The sequence below is a fragment of the Carassius auratus genome, unplaced genomic scaffold, assembly GCF_003368295.1.
Source record: "Carassius auratus strain Wakin unplaced genomic scaffold, ASM336829v1 scaf_tig00024134, whole genome shotgun sequence".
NCBI classification, from domain to species: domain Eukaryota; kingdom Metazoa; phylum Chordata; class Actinopteri; order Cypriniformes; family Cyprinidae; genus Carassius; species Carassius auratus.
In genome coordinates, this window is record NW_020525319.1 from 55224 (window position 1) to 72686 (window position 17463).

Below are 17463 nucleotides of genomic sequence, written 5' to 3' on the forward strand. Positions count from 1 at the left end.
ATAATTATTATCATTGTTAAGTAATTAATAATATGTTTGCTCAAGTTATGTTTGCTTTGTTTTATTCACTGCTTACTTACGACTTGTGTTTTGTAGAAAAGAGCAACTAGGACTCGGATCTCGTCAAAATATCTCATTTGTTGTTCCCTGGAAGCAAGAAAAGTTTGGAAATTACATTTGGGTGAGATATGATCATTTGGTTGAGTTATTCCTTTTATGTAAACATACTGTACAAACACTCAGACGCCTCAGTGTTGCGTAAGAAACTGTTTCAGACGCACACGCACAAATACTGAGAGACGACATGTCTAGTGCTCTGTGAGGCGGAGATGGACGAGATGATCTGATGTGTGGGTAGACACACGTCCTGGGACACAGGAATCAGGTGGGGGTGTTTTTGTGCTCTGTTCTAGTCGACTTCCTCTCTGCGCCACAGAACTTCCTGTGTTGATTCCGTGAAAGCAGACCCACCAGCTTCCCCCCAGCGGAATGAGTGCATGCCTGTGCACGTGGGTGCCCATCTTATATATTGTAAGTCACTGCCACCTACCACACTCAGCATTCTCTTTCTGCACCCTGCAGTCATTTAGCCTGCTTCAGTATTTGTCTACAGGGTGTGACTGCTATAAATGTGGCTACTTCAGTGTGTTCAGTGTATTTGATACCAATTTATTGTAAGTTTTGCAACCAATTATGGGTCAATGACATAATACAAATATTTTTGAAGCGCCAACCTGTTGTTATTATTATGAACATATTTTTGTTCATTTAAATAATTAGGTCATTAATTCATTCAAATTAAATTTGATATTTTTTACATTTGTCAGGTCGATACTAGTTTCATAATGGGAACATTAAAACAATGAAATAAATCATTTAAAGGAGAACTTTAGTAAGTAAGCAACAGTGTTGTTATTTCTTGGGAATACAAATATTTTTAAAATATGGTAAAAAAAAAATTGCTTCAGCTTTTATTCATATTTTTATTAATTCATATTTTATGTTAGTCATTATATTTAATGTGATGCCACAGAAACGTAGTCCTATTTTTGAATTAACAATGTGTGATATTTGTTTGAAAAATATGTCTTATATTGACCAGTATATTTCAACTCTCACATGTAATCAGGATGTAAAATGTCATGTGGTGCAACTCCATAGAAACAGTGATATTTAAGAATTGATAGTTTTGTGATCTTAAAAAAAAAAAAAAAAACGAACAAAAAAAATGTTTGAATTTTTGGAAATAACTATTAAGCACAATTATATATATATATATATATATATATATATATATATATATATATATATATATATATATATATATATATGCATATTCTATATTGAGGATGCAGACCACATGTGGTGCAACTCCATGGATTAATGGATGGGATTATTTTTATTTCATTTTATGTAAAAAAAAAAAAAAAAAAAAAAAAAAAAAAAAAACACTAAAACACTTCCTACTCTGAAATATATATATATATATATAAAATATATTTGAAATTAAGATGATTAATAATTTTGAATAATGCAATTAATAATTAACGATTCAAAGTTGTGAGGAAACATAACAAATAAATAAATAAAATCCCTTTTTGATTGCTAATACCACATGACATTTTTAGAACCATTAAACTAAAACTTTTCTTGAAAATGGTATAAACAATTTTTTTTTTAAAACCTTATGAAACCAACAGGAATACAAAGAATTTAGCAAGTGTTTTGCACTAGATTTGTATTGTTTGCACTCTTTGACCGATGCTTAGAACCGCCAGCACAAAATACTCAAGTGCAGCCTCTGTCACCTCGACTGAAGGGCAAACAGAGACCGTCTGGCTCGGTGAGGTCACCTGTGACCTGGGAAACACACAGAATTTTGCAGAAGCATATGACAGATGAAAAGATTTTCAATCTATGGCATGTCCAAACAAATGTTCTAATGATTTAGGATATGGGCTTACATTTGAAATACACATAAAGTGAAATAGGCCTATATCTATTTATGCTACAGTGATTTTCCATCATTAGAAACGAAGAAATGGTGACTTGTGAATCTCTGTGTTAAGATTACATTATTCTTTGGGGATTGGTAACCAAAGCTCCCCTGTTCCCGACCCCGGTCCTGTATCTTTCTTTCCTCTCTCGTTCTTGTTTGATGTCACTGTAAGTGGAGTCTCTGGGTGGGCTTGGACGGTATCGGGTCTTGGACTGACTGACTGCTCCATCATGTTGTTTTCTGGCAGCACTACAGACAAATGATCAAGACACATCCATTCCTTTGCTCCGTAGCGGAACAGAGCGATCTGGCCATGCCTTGTGCTGTTAAACAGCAATGGTCCTGGTTTTCATCCTTTCCTTACCGGCAGGTTTAAAGACACTCTGTTGAGTTTATCAAAAGTAGTTTAAGAGCAGAAACGACATCAGGACTTCCAATGGGAAATCATGCGTGTGTGTGTAAGCGTGTTAGTTTATATACAGCATCTCTGATGAATCACTGTGGTTGTGAATTACACAGCATCCTCTAGTGAATGACTGCAGAACTGCTTCAAAACTGCACCTGGATTTGTAATTTTAGACTAAAGCTAAAGCAAAACCTTGTCTGCTGCTGTCATGATATCAGCTTAATTAAATATCAAGACAAATTGGGGATTATGTATACTTTTTTGTATTCATATTTAAAATTTCTTGTTGAAAATGTGTAAAAAGAAAAAAAAATAGTATAATGCTCAATGTAAGCATTTTCAATAGTTATATTAGACGTTTGGATCCCATTGTATTTGGGAATCATTTACATCTGTTTTTATAGCCAAAGTAATATAGCTTTTTTTTCACAAAACACAGGTAGCCCATTGTTCTTTCATGCGAACTGCCATTTTATGATGACTGAGCTTGTTTCTGCAGTGTTAGACGTCTTTTGAGTTACATAAACATTTATGCAGCAGTATTTTTTTAAAGGAGGATTCGCCATGCCTTGTAAATCTGTCTCATGCTTTGAAGTCTTATCTGGCTCAAGACATGGATCGTAGTGCTGCTCTGATCCTATGGAATCCCAGTCCCTCGTGTGTGTGTGTATGTGTGTGTGTGTGTGTGTGTGTTCCTACACTATGAACAGCCCCCAGAAAACCTTGATGCATATTTTACTGTTGAACGTTCAAGTGATGTGATTAATGAAATGTAAAAGATAAAACACTTTTTTTCTATGTCGTAATTTGAATTTGTACATTTAACATACATAAATCAGGTATTCAAGCAATATGGATTGTTTTTCCCAGGGGCAGACTATTGTTAGCGTAAAAGTGTCTGTGTTTGAGTGGTGTCTGTGTGTGTGTGTGTGTGTGTGTGTGTGTGTGTGTGCATTTGTAACATTTATCAGCAATCCCTGTTTGTTCATTATAGTATGGGAATATTGATGAATGTTTCCTGTGTTAATCCTATAGTTTAGGCATATATATACTTTTAAAACGTGCTGTTACTCCCCCAAGTGGGCAAAATGCAGATCACATATCAGATTAGCAGATTTTACGCTTTGCTTCATGAACCTTTAGAAACCAGTTTGCATAGATCTGTCTCCATTTGCTATCAAGATTGGTGTAGTTGCGCTATATATCCATATGCAATCCACAGTGATTAGCCTATTACATGTGAATCTGGTTTAGTCTACAGTAGAATAGTGTGCGGCACATGACTCAGCTCACTGACCTGGTCCGTCTGGTACTGCAGAATCAGATATTGCTATCATCTGTCTCGCTGACTTCTGGTGTCATTCTCTCAGAGCTGCAGTTCATAGGTTTGAATAGCTCATGCTGGACCAGAGCCCTGCTGATTCATCTTATTTAATATGCATAGACAGAAAGGTGACCTGGCCTGTTCATTCACTTATAGACCCAAGTTTATGCCAGCGTCAACACTCAGCACTCTTTGTTGTGGAGTATTGAGAACTGTGAGTCCTAACTTTAAATGCATCAGCCAGGATATATGAAGTGTGTCTCTGTTTTGAAGCTCTATTTGGAACTTCTCTGAGTACCTTTACAAAACATTACAATGTCTTTAGTGAAGTAAAAGTTTTTTTTGACTAAATCTATGGTTCACATTCCACACATTAACTTAACACATTAAGTTTTTTTAGTTTAACCTTGTTTTTCCCTTATTATAACTATGTTTTCACAAATGCCATGAAATCTTATAGATTTATTCGCAATTCAGCCAAATAGTCTCACCTCTGACCGCCTTGACCTCCCTCAGAAATACGCTCAGGTGGTCTAATACAGCTGAAACTGTATTTTCCAACCTCAAGAGGCACTTCGTTTTGGCTTCCATCTTAGTCACCCCTGATCCCAAACGTCAGTTCCTGGTGGAGGTCGACGCATCAGTGGTGGGAGTAGGTGCAGTTCTTTCCCATCGTGCTGCCTCAGACGACAAGATGCATCATTGCGCGTTTACTCCCTAGTGTGTTTTACCTCAGATAATAGTCATCTCATCACTCATATGGGAGGTTGAATCAAAAGTCAAGACGGCCTTAGAAGGGGTAATGCCTCCGCCCGAGTGCCCACTGAATCGGTTGTACGTTCCAGAGGAGTTACGGTCCAACGTTATTCAGTGGGGTGCCCTCGAGCTGGCGAGGTATGTACCGCCATGGACGCTCGAGGCGGTGGGCTGGAGCGAGTTTCCGGGGACAGGCGAGCTAGCTGCCGGCCGCCCACGATGAGGAGGGGCGGCTGCCGTCCGTGAGGGAGCGGAGGAGTCGGCGCCGTTGGCCAGGGGGCCGGAGCCTGCTGCCTCCGCGATGGAATCCGGAGGGGGAGGGAACGGGGGACTCCTGCCGGCTGCCCAAAATCGGAGGAGCCGTCGCCGTCCATCGAGCGGCGGAGGAGTGTCGTGCCGTCCGCCGAGGGAAGTCCAGTGCCACCGCCAGGCACCACGGAGGAGATCACCCAGCTGTTTTTCTCTCTCCCCTCTCTCGTCCCTGTCGCTCCTCCTTGCATCTCCTTTTCTCTCACCTCGTCTGTCCTACCCCCAGGTTCCCGCAGGTCCCCGTGATCGTTCCCCCCGGAGGGAAGGGGGGGGGAGTAGAGCGCAGTCTCGGGAGTACCCCCCGGCCTGCAAGGGGCGATGGGGGTATGTGGCGAGTGGGGCGGGGCCGAGAGGCGTGGGAACGAGGAGTGAGGCCAGGTGTAGTGATTGGAGATGAGCTGCACCTGTGCCCCACCGCCAGTATCGAGTCCCACGTAGGAGATGGAAGGATATAAAACTGGAGCGACTATAGTGAAGGACGACCAGGCCTGGGACAATATTTTATGTTTTGCTTTTTATTTTGTGCGCACCAGTCGTCCGTGAGGGGCTGGTGCGCTGTTTTGTGTTTATTTTGAATAATTAAAGTTTCATTTGATTGTGTGCCGGTTCCCGCCTCCTTCTTCACGATGAGTATGGAGTCTATCATTACATGTGGTTTCTGACAGGAGATCCCAATTTGTGCCCAAAGTTTAGAGGGAGTTTTGTTAATTATTGGGAGTGATGGTTAGTCTGTATTCGGGTTATCATCAAAGCAATGGTCAGTCTGAGCAGGCCAAATGAGATTTGGAGAGAACGTTGCGATGTTTAGTCTCCAAGAATCATTCTTCCTGGAGTCAACAAATCCATCTATGTTTGAGTATGCTCATAACTCTCTACCAGTGTCATCCACGGGCCTCTCCCCATTTGAGTGTAGCATAGGTTACCAGCCACATTTTTTCCTAGTCTGGAATCTGCGCTCACGCATTTGTCCAGAGGTGCCACCGCACATGGACCAGAGCCCGTGAGACTCTGCTTCAGGTGAGGGCGAGCACCAAGGCCAAGGGTGATCGCCACCGGTATAAGCCTCCCGTATACGTCATGGGCCAAAAAGTGTGGCTTTCTACCAACAACATTCTGCTCCATTCTGTGTGTTTTATTCACAAATTAACCCGCCCACCCCGGTTTCCCCACTGCCGCGACTCATAAATGGGGAACCCACCTATTCAGTCAATCGTATTCTGGACTCCAGACGGAGGGGATGAGGTGGACTGGGAAGGTTACGGTCCGAAGGAGAGGAGTTGGGTACCTGCTAGGGACATATTGGATCACTCCCTGATTGATTACATTCGACAGGTAGGGTCGTCTGGGAATGCCAGGAGTCATTCCTAGAGGGGAGGGTACTTTCACGGTTGGTAAACCATGGTCTCGGGTTTGCACTATGTGGGTGCAGTTTGTGTGTGTCTCTCGTCAGCACTGATTGTTTCATGTGGGCGTCTCCGTTAATTGTTCATCTACACCAGCTGCTACTCATTACCCAATCCCTACTTATTGCCCTGTCTTTCGTCTTGTGTTTGTCAGAGCGTTGTTTGCAGTCTCCCGTGTGTATGCCTGGTCTCTCGTTCCTGTTTCTCTGTATTCTCCTATTCGTTGGATCGTCTTTGTTTCTGGAATCCCACTCTTCACCACCACAGATCCAACTACTCACCCCCACAGATTGCTCATCTCAGTTCCTGTGTCACACTCTCCTGCTGCATCTCCTCACCACCACTTCCTGGATCACCATCAGACATCGCTACTTCCTGGATCACCATCAGACATCGCTACTTCCCGGATCACCGTCAGACTTCGCCTCACTTACCTGTTGTCCTTGTCATTGTTCCTTGTGTATCTAAGTTTGTTAATAAATTCCTTCTTCTACTTGCACTTGCTTCCTCACATTGATTTGCCATTACAGCTTTTACATCAAATATCGTTGTTACTATAATATTTACTAAAGTAAAACCATTCTGAGGAACCTCGAATGCTGCTTCTGGCTTGGGTTTTCCAAAGAGACTTGATACAGATCATTCAGTATGATGATTATTATCATGTAAAAGATGGGTTTATAAAGGCTAATTTCTCTCACTAGGCTATTCATAAAGTAAATAAAATGCTAATAAACTTTCCCATGCCATGGCAATGAAGTTGAATAAATGAATCTTTGGTTCCTTGAGATTAAAAGAGCAAATCAAAGCAGAATAAAGCGGCTTTGTGTGTCTAAAGGTTCTCTATATCCTCCTGTGGATTTTTTTTTCTTTGTGGCCAGGCAGGTTTAGTGGGATTTCAGCAGGACCGGTTTATCCAGGGGAGAACTGGTGTTTGTGTGCCGCGGTGAGGAACTGCTCGAACCTGTTCTCCTCGTCAGTGGAGAGAAGGAGGGGCTGCATAGAGAAGGAGAGAAGTGCAGGGCGTATGTAACACTCTTCCTTTCTTCTTTTTCATTTCGTTCTCATTCCCATTTGTTTTTTAATCCGATGTGGCTCTCCGGGGGGCTCTGGATGAAACTGGCTTGACGAGGAGACCAACAGCATCACGTGATTGGCAGGTGAAGTGATTGACATCCACAAGGTGGCACGAGGTGAGTGAACTGCTTGTTTCTCCTGAACATACTGTAGTGACCAGATGTCATGTGTTTTGGTATTCATTTATTGAGCTATTGCATGATGTTATGGGTTAACAGTAACGCAACATATCACATTTACAGAAACACAGTCACTCATTATTCAAGCTATTTCAGTTGGGTAGGAAGGTTTTTTTTTATTTTTATTATTAGTGATATGAATTAATCTGGTCTTAGTATTACATTTTTTCCATCCACATCGATCTATTTATAATATTAACGTTACTGTTTCTTATGTTTTTATTTTCATATCAATTGGAGTTTTGGGGTTACAGGTTACAGGTCACAGGTTATTTTTTGATCAATGACAATCATTAAAAAGAACTATTAAAAAGTAATAACTGAATACTAATTACATTGAGTCCATTGACCTTATATGATGAACTCAGTAAATTTTCACACAGTTTACATTTGTTTGCAACCCCCCCCCCCCACCTCTCTCTCTCTCTCTCTCTCTCTCTGCCTTGCTCACTTGCTTGCTCACTCCCTTACATCTCTGTCTCTGATTCTCTCTTACATTTTTTGAGTGTCCTGCTCTTGGTGATAGACCAAGTAATAAACTGATAGTGCTCTGAAAACTTGATCATGTAAAACGTAAAACTCAAGCAACTGTCAAAAAACAAAACCCTAGCAAATTCATAGACAGAGATTGCGTAAAGTCAGACCTGATCCACCACTCCATCTAAGAAGCATACTTTCTCATGTATATTAATAATATTATTTTGCCCCAGGCCTGCTCAAGGACTGCACCTGTCCATCATGTTGACGAACTGATCGATTTTGTACGTTTTAGATCAATTACAGTATGCAATATCGGTAAAATGCCACTTATCTACTGACACTGTGAATGACCTCTGACCCCAAATGTCAAGGTCACTGAGAGTCAGAGGTCAGATCTAATAGTTAACACCTATTCCTGTGGTAAATCTATACAGGTAAATTCTAAATGGCTAGTAATCTTTTTTGCAAAGTCAGCTTAAAGGAGTTGGTTTAAAACATTAGTTGTCATGTGTGTGTGTGTGTGTGTGTGTGTGTGTGTAGATGTGTGTGAAAAGTAAAGTTTGCAGTTCTTAGAGACAGGTTCCCTCTTGCTCCTTTTGCTGTAACGTTCAAAACTGTTATCTAACGTATCCCGACATGCAGGGAGAGTTAAGGAGCAGGCGAAAAACACACAGATCAAAATGCAAAAAAGATTGTATGGGGGAGGGAGGGGGGGGCGGTAACCGCACCCTCCAAAGAACCTCCAGCGGCATGCTGTATCTTAACTGTTAGAAGACCTGCAGATGGGGTTAAAAGCTATAATGAGTCATTATAATCTATGTAGATTTTTCTAATGTTGCTTTGCAGCACTGTTCCCACTTTGTATTGAAATGAAAATCCCTGTTTTATGAGAACGTTTGTTTGTGTCCCATCAGTTTTAAGATAAGTTATCCTCTCCTAAACTTGTATCTGGTGTAATTTACAGAACCTAGGCTGAGACTACTTTTCAAAAGTTTGGGGTCGTGAGATCTTTTGAATGTTTTTATAAAAGAAGTCTCTTCTGTTCACAAAGGCTACACGCTGTTGGGCCTGACAGTAATATTTTGAAATATTATTACAATTTTAAATAACTGTTTTCTGTTCTAATCATTTTAAAGTTTTTACTGTCATGGCAAAACAGCATTTTTCTTTGTTCTTCAGTATCACATAATTCTTCAGAAATCTTATTTTCAAAGTTGACAACAGTTTTGCTGCTTAATTATTTTATGTGGAAACCATGATATATATATATATATATATATATATATATATATATATATATATATATATATATATATATAGGAATCTTTGAAGAATAAAAGAGACGAAAATTATTAATTTTTTGTATCATATCATTATAAATAGCTCGTCTTTTTTTTCTTTTTTTTATTGAATGGGTCTTTGCTGAATAAAAGTATTAATTTCTCATAAAAAGTCATACTGACTCCAACAGAAACCAAACCCATACTTTTGAACTGTACTGTATATATTATATATGTATATATATTCGCATTTCAGTGCATTTAAATCATTTGAAAATAAGTTTATATGACTAGGTCTTTACATCAACCATGGAGATCATCAGGAATTTAGCTTCAGTGTTCTGGTAAAGATTTCTGAGACAGTCATTTATGAGGCAGGACAATGGACATTTGTAGGTAGCACAGGTCAGGGAAGATAAGGTGTACATTGTCATATTTAGTTGGTGCAGCATATGTCAGTTTGAACTTAAGATTTCTGCACATTGCATGGGTTATAAATAAACTCCCTGATCCTGTTTGTTTTTAAATGCTAACACACACACACACACACACACACACACACACACACACACACACACACAATCTCTCTCTCTCTCCTTATATCTTACAGAGTCATACATGCATACACAAATAAAGTTGGGCCTGCGGTGCACATCTTGCAGAACCAGTTTGGCAAGTCCAGGTTTTAATAGCCTTGGTGTATATGAGTGTAGAAATTTCAGGTCATATTTTAGCAGGTTAAGCCAGGGCAACAGCAAAACGAACTGGCATCAATTGTACCCTAATCATGCATTGATTTAACAAATCTTTATCTTTTACATGTTTCCCTCATTTGTCCTTCCCATCCTTATTTGTAGGAAGACGAGTGAAGAGGCAGGTGTGCAGGAACACCAACATGGCTGTGGAAAGCTTTCCTGAACTCCTGCAGAAACTGCGGGAGGTGCATGAGCATGATTTAGAGGGTAAGATCACCCATCTTTTTTGTTTTGTCTTGAACACTCTTGACTGAGATTTCATCACTAGACAACTTCACTACCACAGTAACAGTGACAATCATCGGGAAAACATCTTTACATCACCACAAAATAGATAACTGAGAGTGAGGTCACATTTACTGTTGCTTGGCGAAATTTCACAGAGAGAATCCAGTCAGTTCAATTAGGAATCTGCATGATCAGGAGTTTCGCTTGAGGGTGAAAAATTTCCCATGCAGATTTGGAAGTGACTTCCGTGTGAGCTTTTCTTCACATATCACTAAACTGTTGACTCTGGACATTGGACCTTTCTGCCTGCAAAATGTCACTAATGTAAATGCACCTTAAAAACCACAGTAAGTGCATAAATAAATGAAATACATTTTAACATGAATAATACATTTTTTTCATAAAATGCTATGAGCTCACAGATTCAACAACATTGTTTAATATGAATCTGACATCATTCATTCACCATCATGTCCTTCCAAACCTTGTTGACTTCCTTTTTTTTTTCTCTTGAGCACAAAAGGAGCTAGTTTAATGAATGAAGGTGGGGTTAATTCAGCAAAATGGAATTACATTGTGACTCACATTAACACAGCAGCCAAAAATATCAGCAAAAATAAGTCTGAACATGTTCTTTGAAATAATAAGTAAAAAAAAAAAAGAGACATGTATCTGAATATTCACTGAATGTTAGGTATTCCGAGTTTGTTCCATCATCAGAACAGATTTGGAGAAATGGATCCTATGCAGTGAATGGGTGCCGTCAGAATGAGAGTCCAAACAATTGATTAAAACATCACAATAATTCACAAGAAATCCACACGACTCCACTCAATCAAACTTGTGAAGTAAAAAGCTGCATGTTTGTAATTAACAAAAGTATCATTAAGTAAACAGTTCTAAACAAATATTTTGGTGGATTTTGATGTGAGAGGAAAACAGGGGACTTGTCACTGGATGTAGAGTTATTATGGATTATGGACTCGTATTTTGCCTGAAAGTGACAGCTTAAACTTAAAACATCTTGACTGATTTATTACAAACATGCAGCTTTTCCCTTCACAAGATGTTAATGGATGGACTGGAGTCATGTGGATTATTGTAATTTTTCTTTTTATCAACTGATTTTCATTTTCAGCAATTTTCTTTTTATTTCTGTAGGAACTTTTCCTTTAAGTAAAATCATAACAGCTGCCACTGCTTTCTTATGTGCCGTTCAGTGCTTCAGACTCCAGTTGTCCAGATTCACTATGTGTTTTTCTCACTCTCTTCAGGGTGGCAAGAGAAAGTACTGGAGCTGACAAATAAAAAGAATATGTGAGAGCGCATACCATATTTTTTCAAGCTAAAATTGATTGACATCAACTTTAACATCCACATCAATAATGTTTTATGTGCATTCTGTTGTAGCGATGCAAAGCGCATGGAAGAACTTTACAACAGGAACCAGCAGATGAAAGAACAGCAGCGGATTCTTACTGAGAACATCAAACAGCTGGAGAACAGGTGTGTGTGTGAGAGAGAGAGAGTCAGTTTTAAATGTAATGCCACGTACCACTGCCCACAATGTGTCTGTCGATCCTCAGGTTGCGGGCCGGGTTGTGCGACAGGTGTACAGTCACTCAAGACGTTGCTAAAAAAAGACAACAGGAGTATGAAAACTCCCAGCTCCAGAGTCTGCAGCACATCTCTCTACTAGGTGAGCTATAAACAGAGCCTTTATACGAAGAGGAAATATTATGGCATTGACCGTGTTGATTCCTTTTACTCAAAAAGTCAGATTTTTTGTGAAATTATTAATCAGGTTTTACACAAATTTCATGCAGCTGCTGTAATTAAATACCACGTTTTTATGAAGTCCATCTAGTTCACAGAGGAATATATGAGACTATTAATTATTTTCCCATTCACTGCTGCAGTGAGTGAGATGAATGCACTAAAGAAAGAAAACGAGAGACTGCGAGAGGAGCTGAGGGGCTTGAGGGATCTATCAAAGTGAGTGGCCCATTTGCACAACATGCTTCCTAGCCATATTTGTGCAAGAATTTCCTGTTGCTTTGCACGTGCAAGTTCAGATCCTGTCACATAGTGGCACAATCTGATTACACACTGTGGTCTGCACCAAATTTTGGCAAAATATCTTTCGCCAGATGTTAGTCACTTGTGTTCAGGGCCAGATTGTATGTTTTACAATGTATTGTATGTAATAGTCATGCAAACTCCCTGCTTCACCTTTCAGTAAGCAGAATGGTCATTCAGAAGACGCAATCACCCCAGAGGTCAAGGAGTCACCTGACACCGCAGTGGCTGCTGTGACTGTCCTGGCCTCAGGGCTGAAGTCCAGCCAGCCTCCACCAGGGGACGCTACTGTACCTGCAGCAACTGTCAAACGTGAGAAGGACAATAGCCCAACTGACATCCTGGGTAAGTTACGGTTGGGTACATGTCTGATATACATGAGAACAGTGCTATATAGTTCTGATAACACTTGAGATTACTGCTACTGAATGTATCATATCTTGTTCACATCTGATGAAAAGATATTTAATGTTCTTCATTCTATACAGAGAAAGCTTCTGAACACAAATTTATGCAAAGCTGGGGCAGGGCGTTTTCATTAGTAAGCAATAATTCGTTTATTCAATATTGTTTTTGATCTTTTAAATTGGTTGTTTTATAGTAAATCTTGTTCTCTCTATCCCCTTGTGGTTTTCTTGGTTGCTGATATTTGTGTTACTCTCTTGAAGGAATCGAGTAAACCCATGTTGCCCACCTCAAGATGGGGCACAGAGCACAGTGCTGAAAGAAGGTGAGGTGGGAAGACAAAACAGACCCACTAGCCTGGATTCCATCACCATGATTTGTGCACATTTTGAAGTATCACATCAGAATAGTCATAGAAATGCTTCATTCGAAAAAAAAAGTTTTTACGCTCAGATGAGGTGGTTTTTGACTTGTGCAAAAAGGGAATAATGTGAATATGGGAGATGGAAATGCATTTTGTGCATATATTCCTCCAAGCACATCAAAAAAGCCATTAACTTTGTGCTATGGGAAGGTAAATCCTAACTAACCAGTGCACCAATCTTGTTCCATAGCATCTAAAATGTTGTTGTATGGTCATTCGGTAATGCCCGAGCAAAGTCTGTCATCAAATTTCTGTATAATTGCCTCCTAGAACTGTTAAACTGCGTTCCCAAACAGCAGCATCCACCTCCGAAAGCAATAAGCACATTCATTGTGTTTCGTCTGCTCGTACTGAGGTGCAAGCAATTTATTATATAGAAAAATTATTATATTCAGGAGCTTCTCCTACTTTACTTATTGATGTATAGTGCCAGTTTATTAGGAAGTGACAATGTTGTTCTCTTTGACTCGTTGGATGGAAACGGTGCTTGTTCCCAAATGTTTTGTGCGATATTCCAGTTTTGAGCATAAGTTAAATTTGCAACTTTTGATTGAAACCTGGCTATTGACAATGGAAGTGAATTGAGATTGATGACACATCTTAATTCTTCTCCTCGTGTGTCCACAGATCTTCCAGCGTGGACTTGGTTGAGCACAGACGTTCCCCTTTGTCTCCTTCTCTTCCATCTCCTCTGAGTCTACTGAAGAACAATCCTATTTTTTCTTCTGTTGCCTCTGAGGATCGTAGCAACCGGCAACGTATCCACACCCCCGTCCCCTTCCGACCGCTTCCAATCAAGACCGGACGCCTGTCAATCCCGTGGTCGCTCTCAGAATCTACTGACTGGGTAACATTAGCAGCAGGCGGCTCTGGTGTTGGTAGCAGGATAGCGGTTCACACAAGCCAGACCCCGATTCCCAGCTCAAACATTTTGCGATTCCCAAAACTGATCCCATCAGGCAGCGGCCTCCAGTCTCGCACACATGGCCCAACACCTAGCGTTCTGCGGCCCTGGTCCCGCAGAAACCTGTCAGAGCATGCAGAGAGTACAGAAAAGAGAGTGACAGAAGCCGTTACAGCGCCGCCCCAGTGGAAGCCTTCAGCAGCGCAGCCAGAGAGGATTTTTGGAGAGAATCTGAGAGAGGATGAAGAAGAAGCTCCGTTAGACCTGTCTGAGTCGGGACGTTCAAAAAGCAAAGAGAAAGAGAAGACACACTCACAGAGCGATGGATCTTCATCTTCATCTTCCTCACCACCTCCTGCACTTTCATCATCCTCTCAATGCCCATCAAGCCCTCAGAGTGACCAGCAGACAGTGGACAATAATACACAGGTAGACTTCAAATATGCAGAAATACCTCCACAATAAAGACATTCCTTTGGTTGAGACAATATTTTGTATTCTGTTAATGCCTGAACAGAAAGCATAGGAAATCATGTTACGATATGTTTCAATCATGAAAATATGTTAATTATACTAACAAACTGCATATCAAGTTATATTACCAAAGCTAAAAATTGTCAAGTCAAACATTTCTTTGCTTTTCTTTGCAAGATAGCTGCTTAGCTAGCTGCTAGCTTAGCTTATTCCTAGCTTGGTTACGAAATGCTCAGCTAGACTACAATAATGAAACAAATTCCTTTCTCTGTGTCTTTTAGTTTGCTTCCAATAAGCAGGCTAACATTGTAGCCTACCAGCTAAGCAAAGTGCTAACTGCTAAGTAAAAGCTTTTTCAATTAGCTAATACAAAATAATGAAACATTTTGATCAAGCATTCAGGATCTTGCTCGACTAGCAGTCTTTGCTCTCTGACACACAAAGGTTCTGCTTTGTCTTCGTTTTGCAAGAAGAGCAACAAATACAATAGATTACTGATCATGTTGTTTTTAAGATGTCACTTTCTCAATATTAGCTTCTTGTGTATGAAACTCTTTGCATTTAACCTGTGTATACTGTTTATTAACTGTTGCACACCCAAACTTCTTTTTGTTTGCACTGTTCTTGTTTACGAAGCTCTGTGCATAGCTATGGGGAGGGGGGGTTATATTGTGGCCAAACAGATGTTTTTTTAATCATGGCCACATTGTACTATTTCTTTCCTTCATTTTAATGTAGTTGAATAGTGGCCACACTTTAAATAAAAACTTGGAACGAATTAGTACAACATGGCTATGATTTACCTAAAATGACTTCATATATTCTCTGTACATGTTTGTATTTACGAGTACGTGAATAAAACTGACCGTGAGGTTTGGTTCATATTACCCAGCAGGAGGAAGCACAGGAAACATGTCAAGGGCAGAAAGAGGAAAAGGAAGGTGAAACATCTCCAGCAGCTGAAACGTCTGTCAGCTCAGAGAAGAAGAAAATCCCAGCACTAACCATTTCCCTCCAACCAGGTAAAGCTTCACACTTGTTGGTCGGTTTAAGTTTAATTGCACTGCTCTAAGTATAATTGGTCTGTCTTGCTTTGCAGTTGTGGTTGTGGAGTCCCTTAAAACAAGAGGACAGGTAACCTTAGCACTGAATAGATGTTATGCAATTATGTTTTAAATGGCTTCAGTTGAAGTTTTCCGATCTTATGAGATCAGTTGTAACTTCTGCTTTATTGTGGTCGGTGGTGAAGGTGTCTGATCTTGGAAGCAGACTGACGGAGCAGGAGGAGAAGGAGAACAATAACCTTGAAGCAAGCAGAAAAAGACCTGGGCAGGATACTGATGGTAAGAGAGCACGCATGCATGCATCCATTCCATTCATCAATTTAAAGTTCATTCAATTAAAACATTTAGCATCCTAAGAAATTTCACTTGTGTTGTTACATCTTAGCTCTTTCCCAGCGCTCACTAAAGGAGAGGAAAATACGGCTGTGCAGGGGACCTCAAGCAACCCATGCAGACTCAGACCAAGGATGAAGGTCTCTTTTTGAATACATGCACACTGCAGCACAGACTGGAATGAAATAAGATCTATTTTCATCATGTTCAAGCTATTTTGTTCAAACTATATGTGGATGAATTTGTGCATTCATTGTGTCAATTTCCCATCCATCTTTAGCACTACTTTATCAAGAAGCCAGTTTTTTTTACTGAGAAGGGGGCTGTTAATAAACTTATCAGCTATGTTTTTATTTCCTTTTATTCATTTTCTTCCTCTTTTATACCAGAACATGAGTTTTTAATAAGAACATATAACAAGTCCATGTAATTGCTTGCTGTTTTGTGTTGTTACCATTCTGTCATGTCAACACTCAGTTTGTGTTCATTCTCTCTTCTGTATAAGAGGTGTTGCATCTCATCTATTTTTGTCTCTGAGCGCTTAGGCCCGCTTCTTGTAGATGTGACAAAATGAGAAACCCTCGGCTTCCCCTTTTGGTTTTTTCTGAGATGTCAAGCATATATTTTGTAATAGAGAATTTTCCACTTGCAGCTGTAAAAGCTTTTAGAGTGTAAAAGGAGGAAGGGCAAAATTGTGAAAAAAAAAAAAGTTAACTTTTTTAACTTCCTGTACCATTGCTTCTAACTATCTGTAAACCTTTGCTTTGCACTATTTTTTAGATACTTTTAGAGATAATTTGGAGAAATGATCTAATAACCGAAATGTATCACTTTTTAGACACTAGAAGGACATAACTACCTAACAGCTAATGTCTAAATAAATACACATATAAGTGCATTTCATGAACAGATGGCTGCAGTCATACTTTGTGAACTATCACCTGTAATTAGGATGTGGGGAACACCTACATTGCTACAGGAAGAGAGTAAATCATTTTCACTGTGAAAAACCAGAGAGATTTGATTCACTGGAACAATTTAGAGTTTTCACTTGAATATGCCAATCACCACGACACTTAGCTTGTTACTTTTGTATTCTGAACAAAGGTGGATGAGTTTAAAGTTGCAAAGGTAAAAATCCAAATAAAAACCCTTGGTTCGAGGTATCACACCTGACTCTCTGTTAATGTGAATCTCTCTTCTCTCTATTTGCATATTAGGAATTACGTTCTTTTGCCTTAGTAGTTATTAAAGAAGAGGTCGATTTATGTCTTTTCTTGTTTATTATGTTTCTTTTCTCTGTCTCTTTCAAAAAGAGGGTGTTTAATCTGACCATCAGACCATCAGTCCTTATGTAACTGTGAGGCCAGACCAACTGTTAGTTTGACTATTTCCAATCCAAAAATACATCTGTGTGTTTCTGTCTGTGGTTGTACACTAATAGATACCCACAGCGCACTCTTCTAATCTGTTCTCAAGCAAATCTAAATCTAAATCTGTTTTTATTTTATTTTTTTTTATTTTTTTTACTTTTCTCCCTTTTATTTTTATTTTAGTATCACTTATATTTGAAATCACTCTTTT

General features: G+C 39.6%; 1 protein-coding gene across 3 annotated transcripts; it reads left to right on the forward strand.

Moving 5' to 3' along the window:
- The first annotated feature begins 96 nt into the window (after positions 1-96).
- On the forward strand, positions 97-17045 carry LOC113078067 (RBBP8 N-terminal-like protein). 3 transcript variants are annotated; one of them, XM_026250355.1, is made up of 16 exons: positions 97-181; positions 414-531; positions 7079-7390; positions 10071-10175; positions 11471-11513; positions 11607-11702; positions 11783-11895; positions 12116-12191; positions 12436-12620; positions 12764-12816; positions 12944-13005; positions 13732-14437; positions 15375-15504; positions 15582-15616; positions 15732-15825; positions 15932-17045. In XM_026250355.1, the coding sequence occupies exons 4-16, from the start codon at positions 10109-10111 to the stop codon at positions 16015-16017; spliced, it is 1746 nt and encodes a 581-aa protein (XP_026106140.1). In that variant the 5' UTR covers positions 97-181; positions 414-531; positions 7079-7390; positions 10071-10108; the 3' UTR covers positions 16018-17045. The 3 variants fall into 3 exon arrangements, with proteins under 3 accessions (XP_026106140.1, XP_026106142.1, XP_026106141.1); XM_026250357.1 differs by having other exon boundaries at positions 105-181; positions 437-531; XM_026250356.1 differs by lacking the exon at positions 97-181 and having other exon boundaries at positions 291-531.
- Positions 17046-17463: the final 418 nt, after the last annotated feature.